The 26,308-nt window shown below is 41.9% G+C and overlaps 2 protein-coding genes across 8 annotated transcripts in view; both read left to right on the top strand.

Moving 5' to 3' along the window:
• Positions 1-17,756, top strand: part of LOC121166469 (aryl hydrocarbon receptor nuclear translocator-like) — a 49,401-nt gene extending 31,645 nt beyond the window's left edge. For 3 of the 6 annotated variants that reach the window (XM_040995590.1, XM_040995587.1, XM_040995591.1), the window contains 11 exons: positions 451-585; positions 3,159-3,233; positions 4,356-4,507; positions 6,183-6,293; positions 6,609-6,681; positions 6,834-6,957; positions 7,130-7,232; positions 7,578-7,725; positions 13,628-13,790; positions 14,818-14,984; positions 16,219-17,756. In XM_040995590.1, coding sequence (XP_040851524.1) covers positions 451-585; positions 3,159-3,233; positions 4,356-4,507; positions 6,183-6,293; positions 6,609-6,681; positions 6,834-6,957; positions 7,130-7,232; positions 7,578-7,725; positions 13,628-13,790; positions 14,818-14,984; positions 16,219-16,308 — 1,341 coding nt within the window. In that variant the 3' untranslated portion in view covers positions 16,309-17,756. The remainder of the gene's footprint in view (positions 1-450; positions 586-3,158; positions 3,234-4,355; positions 4,508-6,182; positions 6,294-6,608; positions 6,682-6,833; positions 6,958-7,129; positions 7,233-7,577; positions 7,726-13,627; positions 13,791-14,817; positions 14,985-16,218) is intronic. The other 3 variants (XM_040995588.1, XM_040995593.1, XM_040995589.1) reach the window with 2 other exon arrangements.
• A 1,453-nt stretch (positions 17,757-19,209) lies between these two features.
• LOC121166470 (cathepsin K-like) lies at positions 19,210-23,724 on the top strand. Of its 2 annotated transcripts, XM_040995595.1 has the most exons (5): positions 19,211-19,661; positions 21,266-21,386; positions 21,845-21,967; positions 22,049-22,204; positions 23,162-23,724. In XM_040995595.1, the coding sequence occupies exons 2-5, from the start codon at positions 21,267-21,269 to the stop codon at positions 23,483-23,485; spliced, it is 723 nt and encodes a 240-aa protein (XP_040851529.1). In that variant the 5' UTR covers positions 19,211-19,661; position 21,266; the 3' UTR covers positions 23,486-23,724. The 2 variants fall into 2 exon arrangements, with proteins under 2 accessions (XP_040851528.1, XP_040851529.1); XM_040995594.1 differs by having other exon boundaries at positions 19,210-21,386.
• The last annotated feature ends 2,584 nt before the right edge of the window (positions 23,725-26,308 follow it).

Below are 26,308 nucleotides of genomic sequence, written 5' to 3' on the forward strand. Positions count from 1 at the left end.
AGGTGGAAACCATTATGCTTATTGAAATAAATCAGTCCCTTAAAGACAAATATCGTGTTTTCCCTGATTTGTGGCAACTAATATAGAGAGAACGAAAAAAATTGAGTGAGATTGAAGTTTGAAATCTTATCAGTGTTTGTAGTCCTAGTCTAAACTCTTGAGGAACAGTGATTTTTTTTTTCTACTTCACTTCTTGTTCAATTACATTTTTTAGTGGAGCGTTAGATTATAAAGAAAACAAAGTGTGCTGTTATAAAAATTTAAAAAATAAATGGGAAAAGGTGAAGGAAGGTGGGTAAGGTGAAGCATATCATTATGTTCTTAAAACTGCATATGTGAGATATATGAAATTTGTTCCCTTTATAGACTATTAAAACATTTTTGGAGAATAAGATAACAAAAACTGATGTAATTTTACCTCATGGTGTAATTTCATGTCTTCACTTTCAGGTGACTAGTTCTCCCAACTGTACAGATATGAGTAATGTTTGCCAGCCGACAGAATTCATTTCACGACATAACATCGAGGGATTATTCACTTTCGTGGATCACCGCTGTGTGGCTACTGTTGGCTATCAGCCGCAGGTGAGGTGCTGGGGCCATCACCTCTCCAATACTTAGGCTTCTGTTTCCTCTTGCCTGTGTGGAGATTATATCATCATGTCATGCTAGTCAGCACAAACATAGCAGTCCCAGTGCAGAGAAGGAGATGATAAATACCTCAATTTATTCTTAGTTTCATACTAAGGAAATTGTTCCATCTAAAAAAAATATGACTTGTGAAACCAAATGAGAGAAGCAGGTACAAGTATGCATTTTTAAACTGATATTAGTAGAGATAATGATATATTTTAATTCATTATACTGGCATGGTCACTTTTTTATTTTTTAAATTTTTAAAATTTGTTTTTATTTTTTACTGCAAAGTTAAATTTACAGAAAGAGGTGAGACACAGAGAAAGATCTTCCATACACTGATTCACTCCCCAACTGGCCACACTGGCTGGAGCTGAGCTGATCTGAAGCAAAGAGCCAGGAGCTTCTCTGGGTCTCCCATGCAGATTCAGGGTCTCAAGACTTTGGGCCATCCTCTACTGTTTTCTCAGTCCATAACTAGGGAGCTAGAAGAGAAGTGGAACAGCCCGAACATGAACTGGCACCCATATGGGATCCTGGCGTGTGCAAGGCGAGGATTTAGCCATTAGGCTATTGTGCTGGGCCCTGGTGTGGTTACTTTTAGATAATTCATGTATATAGGCAAGTCAATAGTAACAAAATATACAGTACTAGCATATCTTATAATTTGTCATAATATGTCATAATTTACTCATCCAGCTAACAAATTAATTATCCCTGAATTGATTTTAAACTTTCAAAATTGTCAAGGCTAAAGAGACTTCTGGCAATGACTTTGTGTCAATTAGAAATTTTAAACACAAAAACAGTTGAATTTGCACTAATTCAACACATCCTATATAGCAGTTGTTACCAGTATGATGTTGTGGTAGCATAAAGGCAGATATCTAAATCAGTAGACCAATATTTATGGCCAGCTGATTTTCAGCAGAGATGCCAAGAGAAGGAGAGGGTGTAAAAGACAGAGAAGGGCTGGTGTTGCATCAGGCACAAGCCAGGAGTCATGAGTTTCTTCTGGTTCTCCCATTTGAGTGCGGGGGACCCAATACCTTGGACCATCCTCTGTTGCTTTTCCAGACACATTATCAGGAAACTAGTTCAGAAGTGGAATAGTTTGGACTCCATCCATGTGGAATGCCAGCATTGCAGCATTACAGTACCGGCTAAAAAAGTTTTAACAGATAATTTTAAAACAATTTGATATCTATCTACAAAAAAGTTTAAAAATAAACAAAAAAAACACAAACTTAGATCTTATCTTTCACCATACGCAAAAATCAGTTCAAAACCTAAATTTGTAGGAATTAAAATTATAAATAAATTTCTAGCAGAGTATCTGTGATTTGAGTTAGATAAAGATTTCTTTTTATGGTACTAATATGATTCACACAAAAAAAGATGATAAATTGGATTCTATAAATTAAAATTTGTCTTCTTGAAAGTAAAAAAAACAGACAAACTGGAAGAAAACATTTGCAAATCCTATATATATGAAAGGGTTTTTGTCTAAAATATGTAACTCTTATAGCACATAGGCATTAAAAAGTCACAGAATTTGACATTTCATTAAAACAGGATGTTGAATGACATATCAAGAAAAGTTCAACATCATTAGGCATCAGGAAAGTGCAGACTAAAATCACAGTGAGAACCATCTTGTACTCAATAGGATGGCTATAATCAGTAGTTTTGGCAAGACTGGAACCCTCAACAATCATTGACAGGCATAGACAGTGATAACAGCTGCTATGCAAAATCATTTTGGCAGTTTCATAAAAGGTAAAACATTTGCTTACCAGCCTAGCAATCTCACTCTTGGGTATCTCTGAAAGAGAAGTGAAAGCCTGCTCACAAAAAGTTGGTCAGAAATATTCAAGGCTATATTATGCCTGATAACCAAAAAGTAGATACTGTCTATATATCTAATTTTGTGAATGAACACACAAAGTGTGTAATATTCCTGTTAGGATGCTGTTGAGAGAAAAACCAGAATAAATTGCAGATGTGTGAGCTTCCAAAACATGCTAAATTAAAGAAGCCATTTCCAAAGGCTGCAGAATATATATATATGAAATTCCTAGGAAAGGAAAAAAGCTTGAGACAAAAATACATCAGTGATAAGTTGAGGAATTAATTTCATATGGAATCAAGGGAACTTTCTTAGACAGTGAACATGTTTTAAAACTAAATTTTGGTAATGATCATATTGTAAATTTACTAGAAGTTATCAAATTGTAGAATTCTGATGGGTGAATTGTGAATGTGAATCACACCTAAAGTTGGTCATAAGTGCCATAAAATGAAGAATATTCTGAAAAGGAAAATATTCTAGAAGCTACTTAGTTAGAAGATTCTATCTTTATATCATAGAGTCCCTCTTTTCCTCTTTTTTTCCTTCTTCACACTTCCCTTATAATCCTAGTTTAAGGACAGAAGTAGTACAGTCCATGACTTCAGCTAATAGAGCAAGGAAGTTAGATGCCCATACAAGTATGAATCTTATTTGTATTTATACCTTCTAGGAACTCCTAGGAAAGAATATTGTTGAATTCTGTCACCCTGAAGACCAGCAGCTTCTAAGAGACAGTTTCCAACAGGTAAATATTTTTTCATAGTTTGGGATTAAATAAATATTTGTATTTATGATATTCATGCTACAACTGTTTAGTGACCACATAATTCAGCACCATGGCAGGCACTACCATTTTATGCTTTAGCACTTAACTGGTGAAAAAGATTGATATTTTGAGACTTTGGATGATGTCCAAGGTATTTCTGTTTAGCTTTGGCTACCTGCTGCCTTGTGCTGAACTAACCATATACTAGGAGCTATTTTTAAAATATTCAAAATATTGTTTGTTTTGCTGAGCTGTAAATCACTGTAGGGAAAATTCATTTCACAGAGTTTGTCGGTACATAATTTGGAGTGTAATTTCCAGGCACTAGCTCCTGAAAATACCTGGTGACTTTAATAAATTTAACTTTAGATAATAGTTCTTTATATAGACAAGTTAATTAGCTTTTTTTTTAAGAGTCTTAGTATTATCCTGGCAGATACAGTAGGTATAATAATAGTACTTGTATTCACAAGACTGTTGGAAAGATTAAGATAATGAATATAAAGTGCATAGCCCAGTGGCTGGCACATAATAATTAGAATTAAATTAGCTGTTAATTTTCTTAATTGTTAGGGAGATCAAAAGATTATTTTCAGTTTTTGAGACGGGAAACTCAGGTTGATCTAAGATTGCTTACTTTTACAAAAACAAAAGAAAATGAGGCAGATTTATTCATGAAAACCTCTGAGAATACTGTAAAAGCAGAAATCCTCCCATTGGGAAAGAAGTCATCTAGTTTCATTAAAGTTAAATTTTGGGTTTGTCTAATCTTTAACCACTACGCTATTGCACCGGGCAGGTTTGTCTAATCTTTAATGGACTTTCTTTGACAAGTAGAGAAATGACCTTTCCCCTTCCCCCAATAATTATTGTTCTTGTTTGATTTTGACTGGAAAAATCAAGTAGTTTTGGACTCTTGGAGGAAACATGCTAAATATACTTCTTTCATATTTAGCGAATTAATTTTTTACAAGTTTTAACCTTGTAAAAGGATTGGTGCATCAAGGACGATTACACAAGTCTTATAAGTGTGGAAATGTTCATTTAACTTTATAAGAAAAGTTTTCTGTGAGTTCCATTGATGGTATGAAACCTTTTCAGGTGGTGAAGTTAAAAGGCCAGGTGCTATCTGTCATGTTCCGGTTCCGGTCTAAGAACCGAGAGTGGCTCTGGACAAGAACCAGTTCCTTTACTTTCCAGAACCCTTACTCAGATGAAATTGAGTACATCATCTGTACCAACACCAATGTGAAGTATGTACCGTGCAACTCTTGTTCAGTGTTGGGATTTCTCATGGGCCAAGTCTGCCTAACCTTGCCAAGCTGTTTCTTTTTCTGCTTTTCCATTAGTAAATGCATAGAGTTTGAAGTTCTTAAGGATTCAGATTCTCATGGGATTTGGGGTAGTTGAGCAAGGTATAATGAGATTTTCAACACACAATGCCCTGCACTGATTGATTTTGGGGCTCTTGGCTTGGTCCTGTCCAGCCTCTGCAGGCACTTGGGGAATGAACCAGCAGAGAGTAGATCTTTTTCTGTTTGCCTCTGAAAAAAAAAAATGTAAAAAAAAAATGCTGTGGACATTCCTGTGCTAGGTTTTGCACAGATGGACATTTTATTGTCTTCTGTTCTTTTACCCAGTAGTGAAATTTCTGGGTCAGATAGTAACTCTGTCTTGCTCTTGGAGGAACTGCCAGATGGTTTTCTAAAGCTGTCCCATCAGCACTGTGTAAGGTTTTGTTTTTCCTATACTCTTGTAACTCCTGAATGTTGTCTGTCTTTTTATCAGAGCCATCTTAGTGGGTGTCACTCATTAGATTACTTCCTTGCCATTTCATCTGCAGTAGAACGGTCTTGAATGTAGGTCTTAAATATCAGAGCATGAGTAAGTTAGCATGAGTGATTAGTGCTTGTTGATAGTGGTTGATCAGTGTTGGCCAGTTCAGTCTTGATAGTTTACCAGAGTTTAATTAACAGTAAAATACATGGGTTGAGTTGAATGTTTTTATTAATTTTAGGACTCAAATGTATGGGCACAGTCATGATAGATTTTGTGCTTGTCCCTTTTTGCATTTCTTTAAGGATTCATTATGTGAAAGACAGATTTACAGAGAAAGGGAGAGACAGAGAGAGATCCTCCATCTGCTGATTCATTCTCCAAATGGCTACAACGACCAGAACTGGGCCAATCTGCAGCAGGAGCCAGGAGCTTCTTCCTGGTCTCTAATGTGGGTGCATCCTCTGCTGCTTTCCCATGCAAGGGAAAGTGCACAAGGAGCTGGTTTGGAAGTGGAACAGCCAGGACACATACCAGTGCCCATATGGGATGCTGGTACTGCAGGCAGCAGCTTTATCCACTACACCATAGTGCTGGCTTCTCTTTTTGTGTTTTTAGACTACATAACAACCATCATTTTATATTTCCATTACTTTGAAATTTTCAAATTTTTCTAAGGATTCAAGTTTCTCAAAATAATGGCTTTTCCTGCTTTTATCCATAATTTTTCCAACTGTAATTTGTTTTAATTAGCTTTTAGTATTTTTAAACAAATATTCCTTATAGAAAATTCAGATGGTATTGAAAAATATTGAAAGAAAGAGAAGTTTATCATACTGTAGTTAGTTTTTCAGTTTTTTACCATGCTGTTTAAAAACCCTAAATGAATATATATGCACATTTACTACCAGCAGATATTGATTATCTAAGAGTTAAAACCCAAGATAATGAACCCTGTGCCTTTGGACAGAGTGTCTCATTGTACCATGTTGTCCACAGAATGAATTATTTGCTAAAACTGAGCTCGTGGGTTACCTGTAGTATTAAACTTTAAAGGAAAATTATTAGTGACTGCCCTACCCACAGATTAATCAGCGTAGCTTTTTGTGCAGATTTCTTTCTTTTTATCTTTGTTCTGTCTGATTTCTCCAGGAACTCAAGCCAGGAACCACGGCCTACACTATCTAACCCAATCCAGAGGCCCCAGCTAGGCCCTACAGCTGGTTTACCCGTGGAAGTTGGCTCAGGGCAGCTGGCCCCCAGGTAAGACAAGGTGGAGGAATCTCAACTGAACTTGAACTGTGGTTATGCCCCATGGGGGGAGGGTTGTGGGAGGAGTGGGGGAAATCCAAGCACCTATAAAACTGTATCACATAATACAATGTTATTAACAATAAAAAAATAAATAAATAAAATAAAAATAAAAATGCATGATAGAAAAAAAAAAGACAAGGTGGAGGAATCATCTATTGAGTCATCTCTAGCTTAGGGAATAGCCATCTACAACCCCATTTTTTGTTGTTGTTAGATTTATTTTTTAAGATTGTCTCCTCACTCAAACTGGTCTTTAACAAATAGGCAGCAGCAACAGCAAGCAGAACTGGACATGGTCCCAGGCAGAGATGGACTGACTAGCTACAATCATTCCCAGGCAAGTTTGTATTTTCTTCCTTAAAGCTATAATGAACTGTTCCTTAGTAATTTCCCCTAGTAGCAGAGAATGTGTGTATGTTATATAAATTTGGGGGTTATTGGCTTGTATGTTAAACCTTTAATGGTCCTTTTTGTTGTTGTGTTCCACAGATTTCTGTTCAGCCTGTTACAACCACAGGGCCAGAACACAGCAAGCCCCTTGAGAAGTCAGATAGTCTGTTTGCCCAAGATAGAGACCCTCGATATTCAGAAATCTATTCCAACATCACCGCAGGTATATTTCTTCCTTTTAAGCTCTCATTCAGATCACTTGCTGATAGGCCTGCTTCTGCCCAGTCAGTAACCTTTCTACTCAATCATGACACCTCATGAATGAGTAGGAACTTGCTGAACTGATGCACTACACCTCCTTGACTGGTCCTCCCCCAACTCCTTTTGGTCCACAGATCAGAGTAAAGCCATCTCTTCCAACACTGTCCCTGCCAGCCAACAGCTATTCTCCCAGGGCAACACATTCCCTCCTAACCCCCGGCCGGCAGAGAATTTCAGGTGAGCCCATGTTTGTGTGCTACTTGACAGAGCCTGGGCGTATTCACTGACTGAATCCAAGTCTGCTTCTTCCCTTGCTTTCTCTGGTTATTTTAGGCAAAGCAGTGGAACTTGTAGGATCTCCTGTTTCTTTGCACCTCTTGTATTTCCATGTTTTTGTTCCATCTGTGTGTGTCCTGGTCAGTGTGTTTGTTGGTTTTTCTTGTCTTTTCTGAATTCTGTTATCGAGTTTTTCTTAACCCCCAGGCAGTGGAGGGGATCTGGGAATGGCATGAAGTCCTTTGCTTCCTAGCCTCTATGATGAATCCAGTTTAATGCTCTACTTTGCTATTTGTTCACTCCTAGGAATAGTGGTCTCGCTCCTCCTGTAACCATTGTCCAGCCATCGGCCTCGGCGGGGCAGATGTTGGCCCAGATTTCCCGTCACTCCAACCCCACCCAGGGAACAGCCTCAAATTGGACTCCTAGCACTCGCCCAGGCTTCTCTGCCCAGGTACAGCTCCCTAGCTGCGTGTCCTCTTTGTGTTATTTTTGTTTGGTTCCTTGTTTCTTTTTTTAAGATTTATTTTTTTCTTTAATTGGAAAGGCAAATTTTACAGAGAGAGGGAGAGACAGAAAGATCTTCCCTTTGCTGGTTCATTTGCCAAGTGGCCGCAATGACCTGAGCTGAGCTGATCTGAAGCCAGGAGCCAGGAGCTCTTCCAGGTCTCCTACGCAGGTGCAGTGTCCCAAAGGCTTTGGGCTGTCCTCAACTGCTCTCCCAGGCCACAAGCAGGGAGCTGGATGGGAAGTGGAGCTGCTGGAATATAAACCAGTGCTCATATGGGATCCTGGTGCATGCAAGGCAAGGTCTTTAGCCACTAGGCTATTGTGCCGGGCCCACAGTGTATTTTTTAATTATTCGTTTATTGGAGCCAGTGTTGTTTTGCAGCAAGTTAAAATGCTTCCTAACATTTTATGTGGGTGTTGGTTTGCTTCCTGCTGCTCCACTTATAATCCAGCTCTCTACTAATATGCTTTGGAGGGCAACGAAAGATGGCCCATGTATTTGGGTCCCTGCTCCCCATGCAGGAGACCTTGAGGAAGCTCCTGGTTTCAGCACGGCTCAGCTCCAGCTGTTGTGGTCATTTAGAGAGTGGATCAGCAGATCTGCTGTAATTCTGTATTCACTCTATTCTCTGTAACTCTGCCTTTCAAAAAGATACTACTAAAGATATCTTAAATAAAAAGCCAAAACTAAATATAGGCTACAGAATTGTTACACAATAAGGTTTATTTTATTTAATTTGAAAGGCAAAGTTACAGAAAAGCAGGGAAAAAGAAACATCTTCCATCTGCTGATTCACTTCCCAAATGTCTGCATTGGCTGGCACTGAGCTGATTATAAACAAGGAACCAGAAGCTTTTTCTGGGTCCCCCATCATTGGTACAAGGGCCCTGAGACTTTAGCCATCCACTGCTTTTCCAGGCCATAAGCAGGGAGCTGGATCAAAAGTGTAGTAGTCTGGATATGAACTAGTACCCATATGAGATGCCAGCATAGCAGGCGGAGGCTTAGCCTGTTATACTATGACCTTGGCTCATGCAGTATGGTCTTTATTATGTAAAAAACATACATAGGGTGACTATGCATTTTTCCATTAGCTATGATGAACTTTGGTGTTGAGACCAATAAATGCTACTATATTGCTTTGACAGATCTCAAATACATGAAGTCTCTTGGCCAATGTCTTTGATTTCATATTGTGACAGCATTTGTTGTTTCTTTGGCAGTTGTAGCTCTCTTTAGAAGTTTATTGTGGCAAAATTAAGAAGGCAGAGACAGATTCCTACAGAAATTTCAGTGAAAGATTTTGAGGAGGTAAAGAAGGCTGGTGTCTTTCACAGTGTAAAGTGGTTTTGGAATAAAGAATTTCTTTGTTTGGTTTCATAGATGCTTCTCATTAATCTATGTCTTTGAACCAGAAAATGTGAATCTGTGGGTTAAGGAATAATTTTTCTTTTAAAAATATGTATTTATTTAAAAGCTACACAGACAGATCTTTGGTCTGCTGGTTATTTCCCAAAATCACTGCAGAAGCCAGGTGTGGGCCAGGCTGAAATCAGGAGTTGGGAACTCCACCCTGGTCTCCCATGTGGATGACAGGGGTCCAAGCACTTGGGCCATCTTTTGCTGCCTTCCCAGGTACATTAGCAGGGAGCTGCACTGGAAGCAGAGTATATAGGACTCAAACCAGCATTCAAATATGGGATGCTGCCATTGTAAGCAATGTAGAATTATCACATTGTCAGCCCCCAAAAATCCATCAGAAAATGAGAGCTGGAAGAGATTATGCAAGTATGCTAACTAACCATGCATCTTTGGTGATAGAATTATGAATAACTCTTGTTTTCTTTTGAATTTGCCTTTTCCTAAACATTCCACAATGTTCATGCATTGCAATTATGGTGAGAAAAATTTACCTTTATTTATTTTTTGTAAAAATGCTAGAAACAGATGAATACAGAATAAAGTGAATCATAAAAAGATTCATAATGTGTTTCTTTACATACAATACAAGGAAACTTCAAAAAGTTGGTGGAGAATATAATTTAAAATAAGCATTTTTAGGCCTGTCACGCTTGCCTTGTGGCTAAAGTTCTCGCCTTGCATGCTCTGGGATCCCAAATGAATACCAGTTCGTATCCTGGTTGCTCCACTTCCCATCCAGCTCCCATTTGTGGCCTGAGAAAGCAGTAGAGTATGGCCCAAGGCCTTGGGACCCTGTGGCTGCTTGGGAGACCCAGAAGAAGCTGCTGGCTCCTCATTTTGGACCAGCTCAGCTCTGGGTGTTGCAGCCACTTGGGGAGTGAACCAGCTAATTTCCCTCCCAGGTCTCTCACTCCCGGATTATGCACTTTCCAGGTGGTTCTGCAGTTTAACTTGACAGAATTAGCCCCCAGTGCCAGCTTCTGCCAGTTGATGCTGTGGCTAAGCCCAAACAACCTTCACCCACTCTAATTTTGTTTGCACCAGTAGGAATAATCAGCCCAGCCTGGCTTTTCCCTGATCTAGTCCACATGAGGCGCACAGGTGTTGTAGCCCTGCCTAGTCTGGTCTGCCCCCATCCCAGCTCATGCTCTCCAGTGGGAGTAGCTGTCCAGCAGGGGAACCACCCTCATATTCCCCTGCTGGCTCTGCCCCCTCCCTTCCTGGTTCTCACATGCACTGGATGGGCACTGCAGTCATATCCGGTACAGACAACCTCACCTTGGCATTCTGTATTGTGGACTGGTTTTTATCGCAACCGAACCTGGCTCGACCCACACACTGTTCTGGTACTTGGATTTGCCAGTGGATGACGTGAACTGATTCAGCCTGGTCTGCCCCTGATCCATGCCAAATGCATGCCAGTGGGAAACTTCTCGTGGCCTACTCTGGACTATTTCCATTCATGCTTCTTGCGCTTACCTGCAGGGTCTGTGTCCTGCCAGAGGAGTTGCTCAGGCTCCTCCATCAGAACCTCTCCCAGTGCCAGATTTTGTGCATACCAGTGGGTCCATGAGCCAGCCCTACTCAGTTCACCTCCTGTCTTAGCAGGAACAGTGGGGCTAGAATTTCCACAGGGCTTGGCCCACACAGCCCCCACAGAATCTACCCCTGGATATGGCTCTCAAGTGCTAGTTAATGTAATGGCCCTGACCAAAGTGACCATTCTCCTGATCCATCATCATGTCAGGTAACAGAATATGATTCTGCTGGACAAGCCCCGCGCCATAGCTTTTGCATGGACTGGTATTTGGTGGTCAGCATTGCTAAGTGATAACACGTTCTTCAAAGGAAGAGTAACTGTCATTGGGAATCTTTAGGATATATTCACCTCCCAGAAATACAGTGGGTTCAACATGGAGCTACATAAGCAGCAATTCAAACCACCAAAATCCCAGAGCTCCCCTGCCGGGCTGTCAGTGTACTCACCTCAAAGGGAGCAGCCCTGGAGCCTAGGCAGGCCCGGGCCCAGCTCACCACGTGCACATGCATGTGGTGGCTGGCCTGTGGGATCCAGGCATGAGACGCCCCGTCCCAGGACCCACCCGCAGCCGAGAGGCCTCAGGAAGTTTATCCCAGGCCCAAAGTCGCGCCCCACCCCAATCCCATCTGCCGCCCAATGAGAGCCGCAGGTGGGCCTGCCTAGCCCCACTCCGGAGACCTCCCCCCTTGGTCAGTGTACTCACCCCAAAGGGAGCAGCCCTGGAGCCCATGCATATGACAGTTTTCAAAAACTTCATAAAAATGCATATTACCAGAAAACTATGGATGAATTAGTCAGTATTATTATACAGCACATTAATCTGCTGCTTACAATTCATATGTCTTACAAGTAGTGGTTTGAGTTCCAGCTATTTTACTTCAGATCTAGCTCCCCTCTAATGGCCTGGGAAAGCAGTAGAAGATAACCCAGGTGCTTGGGTCCCTGCACTAATGTGGCAGACCTGAATGAGGCTCCTGACTTCTGGCTTTAGCTTGACCTAGTTCTGGCGTTTGTGGACACATACGGAACTAGTTGATGGAAGCTTTCTCTGTCTTTTTTTCCTTTCTCTTTCTCTCTCTCTGTAGTTTTGCCTTTTAAATAAATAAAGCTTTTTCCATATATCCATCAAATGAGTTTATTCATTCTCTCTCTTCTATTTCCTTCTCTTTCCCTCCCTCCTTTCCTCCCTTCTTTCTTCCCTTCCTTCCTCTTTCTCTTCCTCTCATCATTCTTTATTAAAGATTACTTTTATTTATTTGAAAGAGCAGCTGAGAGAGTGCTTCCATCTGCTCGTCCACTCCCTAGATGGCTATAATGGTCAGGGCTAGGCCAGGTAGACACCACAAACCAGGAGCTTCCTTTGGGTCTCCCATGTGAGTGGTACGTACTCAAACATTTGAACTATCTTCTGGAGATTTTCCCAGGCCATCATGCAGGGAGCTGGATTGGAAGTAGAGAAGCTGGAACACAAACTGGAGTCCATGTGGGATGCTGGTCAGTGGTTTTATTCACTACACCACAGTGCCACTCGTGTAAATCTTTGCAAAAAGTCTCACTGTGGATGAAGTGTTTGCACTGAAATATAACCATCTTTGAATTTCATTTGCAGTGAGCCTTCTGAAGTATCCTTCTATTATTAATGTTTCTTTAGTTCTATGTAATTTTGCAATTTACTAAAAATATTTTCACTTAGTTCTTACAACTGTTTATGTATTTGTTTATTGGAGAGCTGAGATGGAAAGCATTTGCATCTACTGACTGACTCTCCAGTTGCTTAGAACTGTAAGGGCTGGGCTGGGCTGGGCTGACACAAGGGGCTGGGGATGCATTCCAGTTCTCCCAAGTAGTTGGCAGTGACTCAGTTACCTGAACCATCTCTGTTGCCTTTGTTGCTTCTGTTGCATTAACAGGAAGGTACAGTCAGGAGCTGGAGCCTGGGATTGAACCCATGTATTCCAGTATGCAACAGGGTCATGCCAACTGGTGGCTTAACAGCTATGCCTTTTGCCTGCCCCTCTCACAATTTCCTTTTATTAGTCTCATAGTTCTTTGCTTTTTGTATTTTTATCTCCACTACCTAAAATAATACTGGTGAGACTTGGAGTTAGAAGAAATATGTTCAGTGGAATGCAGTTTTTTTTAAGATTTATTTTTTGTTGTTGTTGGAAAGTCAGATTTTGCAGACAGAAGGATGTATATAGAGAAAGATTTCCTTACTGCTGGTTTACTCTCCAAATGGCTGCAACAGCTGGAGCTGAGTTGATCTGAAACCAGGAGCATGGAGCTTCTTTGGGTCTCCCACATGGGTGCAGGGACCCAAAGTCTTGGGCTATCCTCTGTTGCTTTCTCAGGCCACAAGCAGGGAGCTGGATAGGAAGTAGGATATGAACTGGCACCCATTTGGGATCCCAGGAGTTGCAAGGCGAGGATTTAGCCACTAGGCTCTTGTACCAGGACCTGGAATACAGTTTTGTGTTGTTTTGTTTTGTTTTTAAAGTCAGATATGTAGAGAGAAGGAGAGACAGAGAGGAAGATCTTCCGTCCAATGATTCACTCCCCAAGTGAGCACAAAGGCCGATGCTATGCTGATCCGAAGCCAAGATCCAGGAACTTCTTTCGGGTATCCCACACGGGTGCAGGGACCCAAAGCTTTGGGCCGTCCTGGACTGTTTTCCCAGGTCACAAGCAGGGAGCTGGATGGGAAGTAGAGCTGCTGGGATTAGAACCGGGGCCCATATGGGATCCTGGTGCATTCAAGGCGAGGACTTTAGCTGCTAGGCCCGCAGCCGGGCCTGGAATACAGTTTTGACAGTGTTCATTCTCTGAATGCTATATGCAATAATGATAACAATCCATTTGTTGTCTTTCCCTTTCTGTCTTCAGCAGGTGGCTTCCCAGGCTGCAACCAAGACTCGTTCTACCCAGTTTGGTGTGGGTAACTTTCAGTCTCCATCCTCCTTCAACTCCATGTCCCTATCTAGTGCTTCCACTGCATCATCTGGTGCTGCTGCCTACCCCAGTCTGACCAGTCGTGGATCCAACTTTGGTTAGTTGATACCAGGAATACCGTACCAATAAAGAGAAAAGATTTGGTAGTTAGAGTTCGTCATTTCTGTCTTTGGTTCTCTAATGTAATGGTAGGGAGATGCAAGATAAGCAATCCATGTGTAATTTAAAACCTACCCACAGGCCAGTGTTGTGGTGCCTTGGGTTAAGCCACTGATCACAATGCCAGCATCCCATATTAGGGTGCTGGTTTGAGTCTCTGCTGCTTTGCTTCCAATCTGGCTTCCTGATGCCCATATGGAAGACCCAGCTGGAGTTCCAGACTTCTGATTTCAGCCTGGCCCAGCCCTGACCGTTTGCAGCAATTTTGGAAGTAAACCAGAAGATTCAACATCTCTTTTCTCCCTATCTTTGTCCTTGTTTCTCTCACTCTCCCTTCCGAATAGACAAGTCTTTAATAAATAAATGAATAAAATAAAACCCACATAAAAAACAACCTTAGCATATATAACAAAGAGCACATAAAATATGAAATTTGGGCCCAGTGTTAGCCTAGTGCCTAAATCCTCACCTTGCATGTTCTGAGATCCCATATGGACGCTGGTTTGTGTCCTAGCTGCTCTACCTCTCATCCAGTTCCCTGCTTGTACCCTAGGAAAGCAGTAGAGGATGGCCCAAAGCTTTGAGAACCTATGCTCACATAGGAGCTCCTGGCTCCTGGCTTTGGATGGGCTCAGGTCTGTGGCCATGTGAGGAGTGAACCAGGGGATGAAAGATCTGTCTGTCTCTCCTCCTTTCTCTCTGACTTTTCAATAAAAAAAATCTTTTAAAAAAAGTGTGGTTAGTAGTATGCCAATTTAATCAAAAGAAAGAGATGAGTCTGCAAAGGCTACTAGCTAAGAAAGAAAAAATCATTTGGGGCTAGGTTTTAAAACAGAAGAGGCATGAAGTGTCTGTTGGGAAGGACAGAGGTATCCTAGATAAAATAAATGGCTTTCATTTAGGTATAAGTCAGTTTCTCCTCTCCAGTGGAACTAATAAATTGATGATACATACTGTGTTTCTAGCTCCAGAGACTGGACAGCCTGCAGGCCAGTTCCCGACTCGGACAGCAGAGGGTGTAGGTGTCTGGCCCCAGTGGCAGGGCCAGCAGCCTCATCATCGGTCAAGTTCTGGCGAGCAGCATGTTCAGCAGCCATCAGCACAGCAAACTAGCCAGCCTGAGGTCTTCCAGGTGAGAAGTGAGAAGACTTCAGGAAATCAGAAGCTAGGAGAGGAAGGGGTCAAAGAAAGGAGACAAGGAAACTTACCTAGACTGAGGTGGTTGGTTGGAATTAGGTGGGATGTGTAGGGAGAAATGTCAGGAATTGGAAATATTGTGAACTTAGTACAAGTCACAGCTTTAACCAACCAGCCAGAGTGAGATGTGAAGTGGTATTTGAAGATGCCAGAAAAGGTTATTTTGGTTCATTTTTGTTGATCCACATCTTGACTACACAATAGTTTTGGGATTAGAATATATTGAGGGTATTTCAGAAGGCTTATGGAAAAAAAGAAACTTGAAGTTTATTTTGGTGTTAAATTTTTTTTGAAATCCATGCATTTAAGAGGTCCTCAAAACATTTGTGAAGGGCCCGGAACTGGGTGTTACATGTTAAGTCACCACTTGCAATGCTGGTATTCCCATATGGTGCCAATTCAAAGCCAGCTCTCTACTTCCCATGTGACTCTCTGCTAATGTGTCTAAGAAAACAACGGAAGATATCCCAAGGCCTGGGGACCCTGCATTTGTGTGGAAGACATCCCTACACACATATAGAAGAAGCTGCTGTAGGCAGCCATTTGGAGAATGAACCAGCAGATGTAAGATCTCTCTCTGCTTCTGTCTCTGTAACTCTGTCTTTTAAATTTTTACAGAAAAGTTTGTGAAAAATGTGCTTTAAGAAAAAAAGTAGCATGTGGATTTCAAAAATGTTTGCACTAAAATAAATTTTAAATTCCATTCTTTCCCCATAAATTTTTTGAAGGCTTCCTCTTCCCCCTTCCCTGTATCCATCTATCTATCCTGAAGGGACTGCAAGAGTAAATGGTGTAGTCTGTGACAAGACAGGGGAAGAACTAGCCTACAGCACAAGTTGGAAGAAGGAAGTAGCCATTGGTGGAAACATAGGCTAAGGAATATCCCACACAAAGGATCTCCAAAAAAATTCAGGGAAAATGTATTATGGAAAATCTATATTTAAAAAAAAAGAGCAGAACTTTGGAGCTGTAGGATGACAACAGCAAGGGGAATGGGGAGAAAGGTTGTGATCTAAAGGAGTGACATGCTGTGAGGAAGCAGGAACAGAGAGCCTCGCACCCTGGAGGCTGTGAGGTCGGTGTGGTGATGCAGGGGATGTTGGGTAGGAGCTTGGTAAGCGTAGGTAATTGAGGTGGATGACCTAAGTTTAATCTTTTCCTCTTACTAGGAGATGCTTTCTATGCTTGGAGACCAGAGCAACAGCTACAACAATGAAGAATTTCCTGACCTAACTATGTTTCCTTCGTTTTCAGAATAGAACTGTTGGGGTGAGGATAAGGGGTGGGGGAGAAAAAAATTACTTTGTTTTGAAAAAGCAAATCTTTCTGTAAACAGAATAAAAAGTCCTCTCCCTTCCCTTCCCTCACCCCTGACATGTAGCCCCTTTTCCTTTGAGACTCTCCCCTGCCCTCCTGCCTCTGCAACCTAACATTTTTTGAAGGAATGGAATGGGTTTCCAAGGATGTTAGGGCCCTTTGAACATTTGAGGCTAGATGAGAATAGAATGCCTGTCTGTATTTCTCCTGGCTAGACGTTGTACGCTTTCAATCTGAGGTAGTGTCAAGGGGCTGGCCAGAAGAACCAGAGCTCCGCTATTTTCCTTGGATACTGTGGTTTGCTTTTGGAAAGAAATTCTAAATGGAATGAAGGAAAGGAGAGAAAAATAGTCCTCATATTTGAGGATCACAAAACATGGTAGGTATGTATGAGGCTTTAGGAAGTGAGCATAGGCTCTTTATGTTGCCTGTGAGCAATTCCCTTGGGGAAAAAAAAAACATGTGAGTGAGAGAGAGAGAGAGAGAGAGAGAGAGTGTGTGTGTGTGTTTTTCTGTGCTTGTTTCTCCCTATTAGGGAGTTATGCAAAAACTTATCCGAAATTTTATCTTTATCTTTCTGTGTGCTTTTCAAAGAGTCCTAAGAAGTTAAATCTTCCAGGTATTTTCCACTTAGTATTGCAGCCAGAGTATTTAAATAAATGTCCTTGCTGCACTGTGTCTATGCCCAGCTGATATGCAACTTCAGGCAAATACATCAAGTCTTCTGTTGTTATGGTTGGTCTCTTATCAAACATATTCAGTGATAAAGCTAGATTACTCCCATATTTGGTGCTCTCAGCTTTTTTGGAAGATCTACAATCATAATCAAAGTAGGCTGGCAAGATAAACACTTTCAGAACCCCCGGACTTGGCCATAAGGATAATAATGCTGCATTTTTTTCAGAATCACACCTTATGTATGTATGTGTGTGTTATATAGAGGTTATTTCTGCATGGAAACTCAACTTCTTGGATTTAGCAGATCTAGTGAAAATCTTCATTGTTGGAGTATAAGCCAAATACAGATTCTCTTGCAATGTAGCCTCTTTGATCATCTTAACTTCAAGATACCCAGGCTATCAAGAAGCATTTGGGTCTCTCCTGGGCTGGTAGTTCTTTTCTCTTTGTTCCTCCTCCAGTCTGGAGATTGGATTTTGCTTTAGATTGCAAGTATAATTTCCTATGATGGATGGGGCCTGGACTCCCATCCCAACAGGGTTACTTGGTAATGAACTATAGCCAAATAAACGCAGATACAAGTTTCTGCTCTCACCTTTTACCTTCCTCAGGTTAGTTCTATATGTCAGCCATTTTGTTTTAATTGGCTCCGGCCAATATCTAAGTGCAAGGCTGAATTAATAAGCAGAAGGCATATTAAACCTAGTCATCAGGGACTGCAGATCACCAATGGCCTTGGAGAGACTGAGGGAATGTCGTTTGCTGGGTTTCCCTCCCTTTTGTCTCCGTTCCAGTGCCAGGTAGTGAAGTGGAAAGGAGACAGTTTATTTTTGTATTCTTTGTGCACACATACAGTATACATATATATTTATATCACAGTTTATGAAACCAAAAAGTTGAGTTTCCAATGGAATCCTTGTTTTTTTAATAATCAACTGTTTTTAAATGTGATCAGGACTATAATATTGTACAGTTATTATAGGGTTTGGGGGAGCGGGGAGGGTGGGAGAAGATGCTCTGGGGGGTTTGTTTCTGCCTTTCCTTCAGGGTTTTATTTTTGATTTTTTTTTTTTTCTTGTTGGCCATTTCTGTTTTGCTGGCATCTGTGCTGAGCCTTACAGTGGCAAAAATAATGACATGTAGCAAAGATTTTAAAACAAAATATTTTTTCCTTTTGTAAAATTTGTGTTGTGTGAACTTGATTGCGACTCTTCCTTTCCAGTTCTTACAAAGCATTCACAAGTAGAGGAAACCATAGGTTGATCTCCAAACAGGCATAAACCACATTTGTGATTTTTAATTGTAGGAATCAGAAATCAGAGTTCTAATCACTCCCCCTCACTTGTCCTCCTGATCCTGACGCATTCTGAGTAAACATCCTGATCACAAGGTTGCGGGTGGGGGCTGCCCAAGTTCACGAAGGGGGAGGGTAGAGTTGGAACTTGAAGGCCCTGGGATACATGATGGATGCCTTTCCTTGCTTAAATCCTGTTCTGGAGTTAAAGATGGGAAAGTTTGTCCAGTCCTAGAACTGGTTTTCCTTTAAGGACCAAATGGTTATTAGCGACTGAAGGTCCAGAGATCTAATCCTGTCTTCTTTAAGGCTCTGCGAGTTGAATCCAGTTAGAAACTGAAACCCAAATCCCAGATATAATTAGCTTTCTATCCCAGTGACCTTCTTTCCCTCTTTCTGCATATCTGTTTATGGAGGAAAAGGGAGTGTAGGGATGTGATTTGATGACTGAACAGATTCTTATGATCTGTCACATGCTGTATGTTAGGAAATTATTTGGAGACACTCATGTGACTGGACGTAGACGGGGGATTTTAACAGTTGAGGCATAATGCTCATCAGGCATCCCGACATCTGAGCGTGTTAGCAGCAGAGTCACATGTGGATCCATCAGAACCCAGGGCTCTGACTGCAGTGCTGGCACAAGCCAGGAATGTTGGTTTTGATTACTTTTAGGACCAGTTTCATCTGGACTTTCTGGGCATGCACGCAGTCAGCAATACCAGTTCCCTTTCTGGAAGTGATGACAAATTTACAGCAGCTTCACAAACTATAATTTTAGAAGCTATGATTTCCTTTATATTACTCTTTTTTAGCCTTTTGTGTTTAATTCCTTTATCCCAGAGGTGAGAGAATCAAATGTTATGGAGGTGGATCATAACAGGAAAAGAGTAGGAAAAGATTGTAACCCCTCAATATTATAATGAAGGATATTAAAGAAGAAGGATGGGAGAGAACAAGAGTGCGTCCTTCAGTGTTCTTAAGTCCTTCCATTTCTCTGTCACACATGAAGGTAAGTTCCAACTCGCTAATGTGTGTTGTGGTCTTTTTTGTTCCTCTAAAGACAGTCATGTGAAACCAAATACTCTCCAACCTGACACATAAAGCTGCACACACACACAGGCACTGCGCAAACCCACTGCCTCCTTCCTTCCTGACACTCCTCAGCGCTCCTATCCCCGCCTCTCGACCTTATCCAAATTTTCCAGCCAACTGCTGGAACTGACTTCCGCAATCTTGATGGAATAAATCTAGCACCCCAGTCATCCGCCCACATTCAGCACACTCCTAGCTGAAAGGAGCCACATTGATTTCCTTCAGAAGGTAAGATTTTTCAACTTCCTCAATGATTTAGCTCCTTTGTCTTGCTAATTCTTGATTTTGGGAGTATTAAAAAATTTAATGCTGGGGAATTGGAGTAAGTGTTGTAGGCTGTGCAGGTGAAAACAGATGCCTTTATCTTCCTGTCTTCCTCTGCGTATATCTGACTTTTCAATAACAGTAAATAAATCTGGAAAAAAAAAAAGATTTATGAAACAAATGCCTTTCTTGGATTATTTCCTAGCCAGATGTGCCTAGAATCTTAAGATTTTGTGTGATTTTGTCTACATGAGCATGATTGAAAGTACAGAGTCCTTTGCCTGCCCTCAGTAGTAGCACCTCCGGCAGTTTTCTGCTTTTGCCCGACGGAGTAAGAGAGTTGGTTCAGGAGGTGGGGGAGAGGAGGAGTGTCTGGGGTGCTAACTTGTGCTCGCCACTCAGAAATCTCCCAAGTTCTGCCATTATCCTGCAAAGTCTGCAAAGATTACGTAAAAAGAACTATAAATTCAGAATTGGGCAAGTCCTGGGACTTGCTGCTGACTGCACCCTGTTAAAATGGAAGACTTACAATGAAGCAGTCCAGGGCAAGAAATGAGTCAACTTCTGAGAAGCTGTGAATTTATTCATGGAGCATTGCTTTTCACTCGACAGACTCAACAAACCTTGATTCAGACATCTTATAGGAGGCAGCCACAGAGGGCTTCTTTTTTTTATTTTTTCTTCTTCTTCTTCTTCTTTTTTTTGTCATTGCTGGAAAAAGAAACAAAACTTCTCTACCCGCAGCATCTGGTTGAAATTAGGACAGTTTCCTGCCTAAGGCAGGCGGAGACGAGAAAGGAGGAAGAAGAGAAGTTAGAGTGAGGAGACAGTGAAGACAGATAATGGGAAATACAAGGGACTTTAAAAAGTTCAAGGAGACATGGAATTAAAATGTCTATTTTAATGTAACTGAAGGACCACACATGATTTATTTCACCATTCATGTTTTTGGGAACTTGGTGAAAATTTCTTGTACGGTTCATTTTACCTCTCCTGGCAAGGGCTAGAAAAAAATATCAGAATTAAGCAAAAAGGAAAAGAATGCCTTGAAGAATTAATCAGGAAGCAAAACAGCTGGAAGTGTCTCCTTTGCGTGTTCTCTAACCCCACCCCCCACCTTGTCCATGCCCACGCCTGCCAAGGACCCTAGAGGACACAGGTGATTATTGCAGATTGTGCAAATGTGTGTCTGAGTGCTGGTTGCACTTACCCATCGTCAAAATACTTGGAACCCACTGTGCCAATATTCCAAACAGGGCTAGTGCTTTCCTGTTACTGTTTGTTCTCACAAGTGAAATTCACCCTCCATTTGCTGCTTTTCTCCCAAAGCCAAGTGTCCCTCTGCTTCATGGTGCAGAGGAAAGGGTTCTTTGGGTTCACATATCCTCCAAAACTACTGTGTGGTGCATGGATTTTCCTTTTAAGGGAGATGAATATAAGTTTCTCAAAGAAGGCTGTGACTCATGAAAGGCTAAGAGTCACTTTTCTGGAAATACTGCCTCAGATGTTTCCTGATCCTTAGCAAGGTCGTGCAATCCAAGACTCTCTCCTAATTCTCCCCTTTTCAGGATGTGGGGTCTCAGGATTCTGCTGCTACCCCTTGTGAGTTTTGCTCTACATCCTGAGGAGCTACTGGATACGCAGTGGGAGCTATGGAAGAAGACCCACAGCAAACAGTATAACAGCAAGGTGCCTGGGGACCCAAAGGGAAGCATGACAGGATGGCTGGGGCCTGAGATCCCAAGTCTTAGCTTCCAAACTCCCTTCTCTAAGACGAAGAAAGTACTTCAGCTAAGCAAACCCACCCCTGTTCCCTATCAGCGTAACGTAGGGTTTTCATTGCTGTGCCTCAGCTAACCACTAGCCAGGCCCTGTTCTTCCTTGGCTTGTTAGCTGTCCTGTATTTCTCTTTGAGGAAGGCTTCTCAAGAGTGCTTTTAATGTATAGGCAATTTTTCTGTGTCTTCCCAGATCTTTATGTTGAACTATTTGTGTCTCTCTGCATGATTTTAATAATCCAAAGTTAGCTTTCCAACTTGATTGTAAAATCTTTATAATTCTGAGTTTTATGTCTAAAAGCCTCCATAGTAGTATTATATACATCATTTTGCACACAGTCTGTGCAAGTACTAACTATACTCTGTTTAGGCGGATGAAATCTCTCGACGCTTAATTTGGGAAAAAAACCTAAAGCATATTTCCATCCATAACCTTGAAGCCTCTCTGGGTATGCATACATACGAACTGGCCATGAACCACTTGGGGGACATGGTGAGTGCATCTGTGACTCCTTACGTAAGTGTCGTTTTGGACCATAGTTCCCCAAGGATAACTTGGCTGATTCTTTCTCAGACCAGCGAAGAAGTGGTTCAGAAGATGACTGGGTTCAAAGCACCCCCCTCTCGTTTGCGCAGTAATGACACCCTTTACATCCCTGACTGGGAAGGTAGAGCCCCAGACTCCGTGGACTATCGGAAGAAGGGATACGTCACTCCTGTCAAAAACCAGGTACACTCTCGGTGTGAGCATCAAATGTAGTATGGCTTCTTCCTTTTTCTGCCTCTTTGTTCTTAAGCCGGGAAGTTACCCGGCATAGGGGTGCAAGGGATGGCAGTGTGTCTGTCTCCTGATGCTGAAAGAATATAAAATCTTCCATTATCCATCTCTTGTTTTTATGCATTTGACTTGTTTCTCATTTTTCCTTATTACAAATATTGTTGCAATAAATACTTTGGTGTACACATTTTTGTGCGCTGTGCAAATATTTAAGCAAAACAAATCCTGCAGTTAGAATTGATATGTCACATATCCTTTCCAAAAATGCTTTTACAATCTTACATTCTTAACCCCTGTAAAAATGCTAGTTTTCCCACAGTCCTCTCCCGACCCTGCTCTGACTCTGCCCCTCCCTCTGCACCCTGCCATTACAGTGCTGATAGCGATTCAAGATGGCTTAAACATAACCCCTGTTGTGGTGATCTTACACAATAGAAAGCATAGGAAAGATAAACAAAATCTACAATCTATCCACCTAAGCATAATAATAGTACTTTTTGGAGAGGATATTATATGTTACGAATTTATAAGTTCTTTGTATAAATTAAATATTTACTTTTCATAGCAACCCCATTAAAATGTATCCTATTACGGAAAAGGAAACAGAAGGAAATTTTAGTAGTTTGTTCAATGTCACATAACTAATGGGTTAGATAACCCAGCTGAATTGCTGCCCAAGTGACTTTTGGCTCAACTCTGCTTTACTGAGGCTGCTGGTACCAATGGCGGTAACCGTTAGCCATCACAGGGATAGCAACAGAACCATGCAAGCCCCAAGTGTTCAATGAAAGGGAGCTGGGAGGTTTCACAACACAGGTGACGCTTGTGCTAGAATTTATCAGCTGTGTTGGATTTCCTGTAGAGAATATGACCAGTAATGACCCACAATGCTTTCTGTGTGCCTCTCAGGGCCAGTGCGGTTCCTGTTGGGCTTTTAGCTCTGTGGGTGCCCTGGAGGGCCAGCTCAAGAAGAAAACTGGCAAACTCTTAAATCTGAGTCCCCAGAACCTGGTGGACTGTGTGTCTGAGAATGACGGCTGTGGAGGAGGCTACATGACCAACGCCTTCCAGTATGTGCAGAGGAACCGGGGCATTGACTCAGAAGATGCCTACCCGTACGTGGGACAGGTGAGACCACCCCACGCAGGGCTGCAGCTCAGGAGCACACCTTCTTCCCTACCTTCATGTTTGGTGCTGAAACAGTTCCAGAATCCTTGTTTTCTATTACCCTAGCCTGCCCTCTTGATTGGCTGACCTACATCATCTGAGGGAATTGGAAGAGTTAGGCTACCATGATTCCTGTTCCCCTCTCTGCCTTAGAATGAAGTGTTTGCAAGTCTGTATACTCTTCCACCAAACGCTCCACTCCTTTAGCAAACCTTCAGACCCATCACACTATTTTTTTGAATCATGAGGCTCTAATTTAAGTGGTCTCAGTGTGGGTTTGTGCAACATTTAAGCAATAGGGAAGATAACATCCTAACATGTATGAAACAACAAAAATATACTACCTCATATTGTAATTTTAGAGATAAAAGATTAACCCACTTCCTCCTTTTTTTAAAGCCCATTTGATCCCCCCCTTTTTTAGATTTATTTATTTATTTGAACATTTGAGAGAGAGAGAGAGAGAGATAAAAGAGAGAGAGAGAGCTCATCTGTATAGCAATTCACTTCACAAATGGCCATTATTGCTGGCCAAGGGTGAGCCAGACCAAAGCCAGGAGCCAGGAGCTTCTTCCAGGACTCCCATGTGGGTGCAGGGGCCTAAGGCTTTGAGCCATCCTCTGCTGGTCTCCCAGGCCATTAGCAGGGAGCTGAATTGGAAGTGGAGCCATTGGGACTTGATGCCATATCAATGCCAATATCACAGCTGCTATGCCACAACTCTGGGCTTCCTCCATGATCTTTTAATAACAAGAAGCAGATCTTCGTCCTCTCAAAAGGAAATAATCTGAAATTTTAAAAAATATATTGTGCATTTTGTATGCCTACACTGAGATTGAGTGAATATATGATGTTTGTAACAGGAGCTGTTGGAACAGGGATAGCAAGTTTGAGTAATAAAAGTAATCATCCCTGTCACTGGCTTAAAGCCAGGGGGCCAGGAGCTCTGTACTGGTCTCTCTTAGGCTGGCATGGGCACACGCACTTGAGTCATCTTTGGTTGCTTTCCTGGGTGCATAGCAGGGAGCTGGATGGGAAGCAGAGCAGCTGGGACTCAAATCAGCATCCAGTTAGTTAGATCAGGAAGGGATCAAAAATGGAGCAGTCATGACCCTGCTATGATGTGCTGGTGACAGGACAGCTCAACCCACTGTGGCACAAAGTTATCCCCAGAAGAAATGTCCTATCTCTGTCTTTCTGTCTCTGTCTGTTTAGGGATGTAAAGGGTAAGAGCTTGTGAACACTCTGGTTTATTGATTTACTGCTCAGATGCCCACATGGCTGGGACTTTCCAAGGCATAATGGGTAAAGCTGCCTGCAGCATAGGCATCCCATATGGGGACCAGTTCGAGTCCCAGCTGCTCTACTTCTGACCCAGCTCCCTGCTTACAGCCTGAGAAAACAGCAGATGGCTGAGGTCTTTGGGTCCCTGCTCCTACATAGGAGACCTGGAAGAAGCTCCTGGCTTTGAATCAGCTCAACTGGCTGTTGGAGCTATCTAGAGAGTGAACCAGCAGATGGAAGTTCTTTTTCTCTCTCTTCTCTTGTAATCTGCTCTCAAATAAAAAATGAATGAATCTTTAAAAACAAAACAAAAATAGCTCTTGAGAAATCGTTAAGTCAATAGAAAAACATAATTTTATGGACCCAGCACAATGGTTAGTTTTAAATCCTCACCTTGTAAGTGCCGGGATCTCATGCGTGCTGGTTCATGTCCCAACTGCTCTGCTTCCCACCCAACTCTCTGCTTGTGGCCTGAGAAGGCAGTAGAGGACAGCCCAAAGCGTTGCGACCCTGCAATGGCATGGGAAACCTGGAAGAAGCTCCTGGCTTTGGATCAGCTCAGCTTCAGAGGTCACTTGGAGAGTAAACTAGCAGATGAACAGTCTGTCTCTCTTTCTATCTGTAAATCTGTCTTTCCAATAAAAATAAACAAATCTTTTTTTTTAAACTGTTATCTTAGATTATTATGCCAAGTGCTGTCCTTACCGCTTATATTTAATAATGCATTCTGGGCTGGGCACGGTGGCCTAGTGGCTGAGATCCCATAGGGATAGCAGTTCTAATCCCAGCAGCCCGCTTCCCATCCAGCTCCCTGCTTGTGGCCTGGGAAAGCAGTTGAGGATGGCCCAGAGCCTTAGGACACTGCAGCCACATGGGAGAATTGAAAGAGCTCCTGACTCCTGGCTTTGGATCGGCGCAGCTCCAACCATTGTGTTCACTTGGGGAGTGAGCCATCAGATGGGGGGTTTTCCTCTTTTGTCTCTCCTCTCTCTCTCTATATATATATCTGGCTTTGCAGTGAAAATAAATCTTTAAAAGCAAAACAAAACAAAACAAATCTTTAAAAAAATGTATTCTTGTTGATATGATTTTAGGGTTTTTGAAGTAGTAATCTGTAGGAAAATGAATGCCAAAAAAAAGTGTACCAACCTGGTAGAAACTGACATTAGCTTCTGTAACTGCAGTTTGCCAGTGACACACATTGTTAACCAGATCTACTAAACTTAGTGTTGGGGGTGGGGGAGTTCACAGGCCAAATGGTTAGTTATAAGTGTGTTTTTGTGTCTTGTTATATGATTTTTTATTTACCTAGGTTGAGAGCACAGTGTCTGACCAGAACTGCACCCTCTCCAAGGAACTTTGCTTTGCTCGGTACCAGTGGCTTAGGACTTCCTCCTCGCCCTAGCCTTGTCTTGGCTTCCATGTGCAGCACTTGCTGTTTCTGTGTGCACAGAGGCACACATGCAGCAGCTCATGGCCAGAAGATGGTTTGGGCACTTTGAAAAATGTGATTCAGAGTTCTTTTTGTACTCTGAGGAAATACAGCTGCTTTCTCTTTTGAAAGCCATACAGCTTGTCTTCTTTGATACATGTCTGTAAGCCACT

This window comes from Ochotona curzoniae, unplaced genomic scaffold (genome assembly GCF_017591425.1).
Source record: "Ochotona curzoniae isolate NIBS_2020 unplaced genomic scaffold, NIBS_Ocur_1.0 patch141, whole genome shotgun sequence".
NCBI classification, from domain to species: domain Eukaryota; kingdom Metazoa; phylum Chordata; class Mammalia; order Lagomorpha; family Ochotonidae; genus Ochotona; species Ochotona curzoniae.

Excerpts from the sequence above, each read along its gene's own strand:
- LOC121166470 (XM_040995594.1), top strand. The coding sequence starts at position 21,267 with ATGTGGGGTCTCAGGATTCTGCTGCTACCCCTTGTGAGTTTTGCTCTA. Across the intron at positions 21,387-21,844 it reads GCAAACAGTATAACAGCAAG|GCGGATGAAATCTCTCGACG; the intron begins GTGCCTGGGGAC and ends TACTCTGTTTAG. Across the intron at positions 22,205-23,161 it reads TCACTCCTGTCAAAAACCAG|GGCCAGTGCGGTTCCTGTTG; the intron begins GTACACTCTCGG and ends TGTGCCTCTCAG.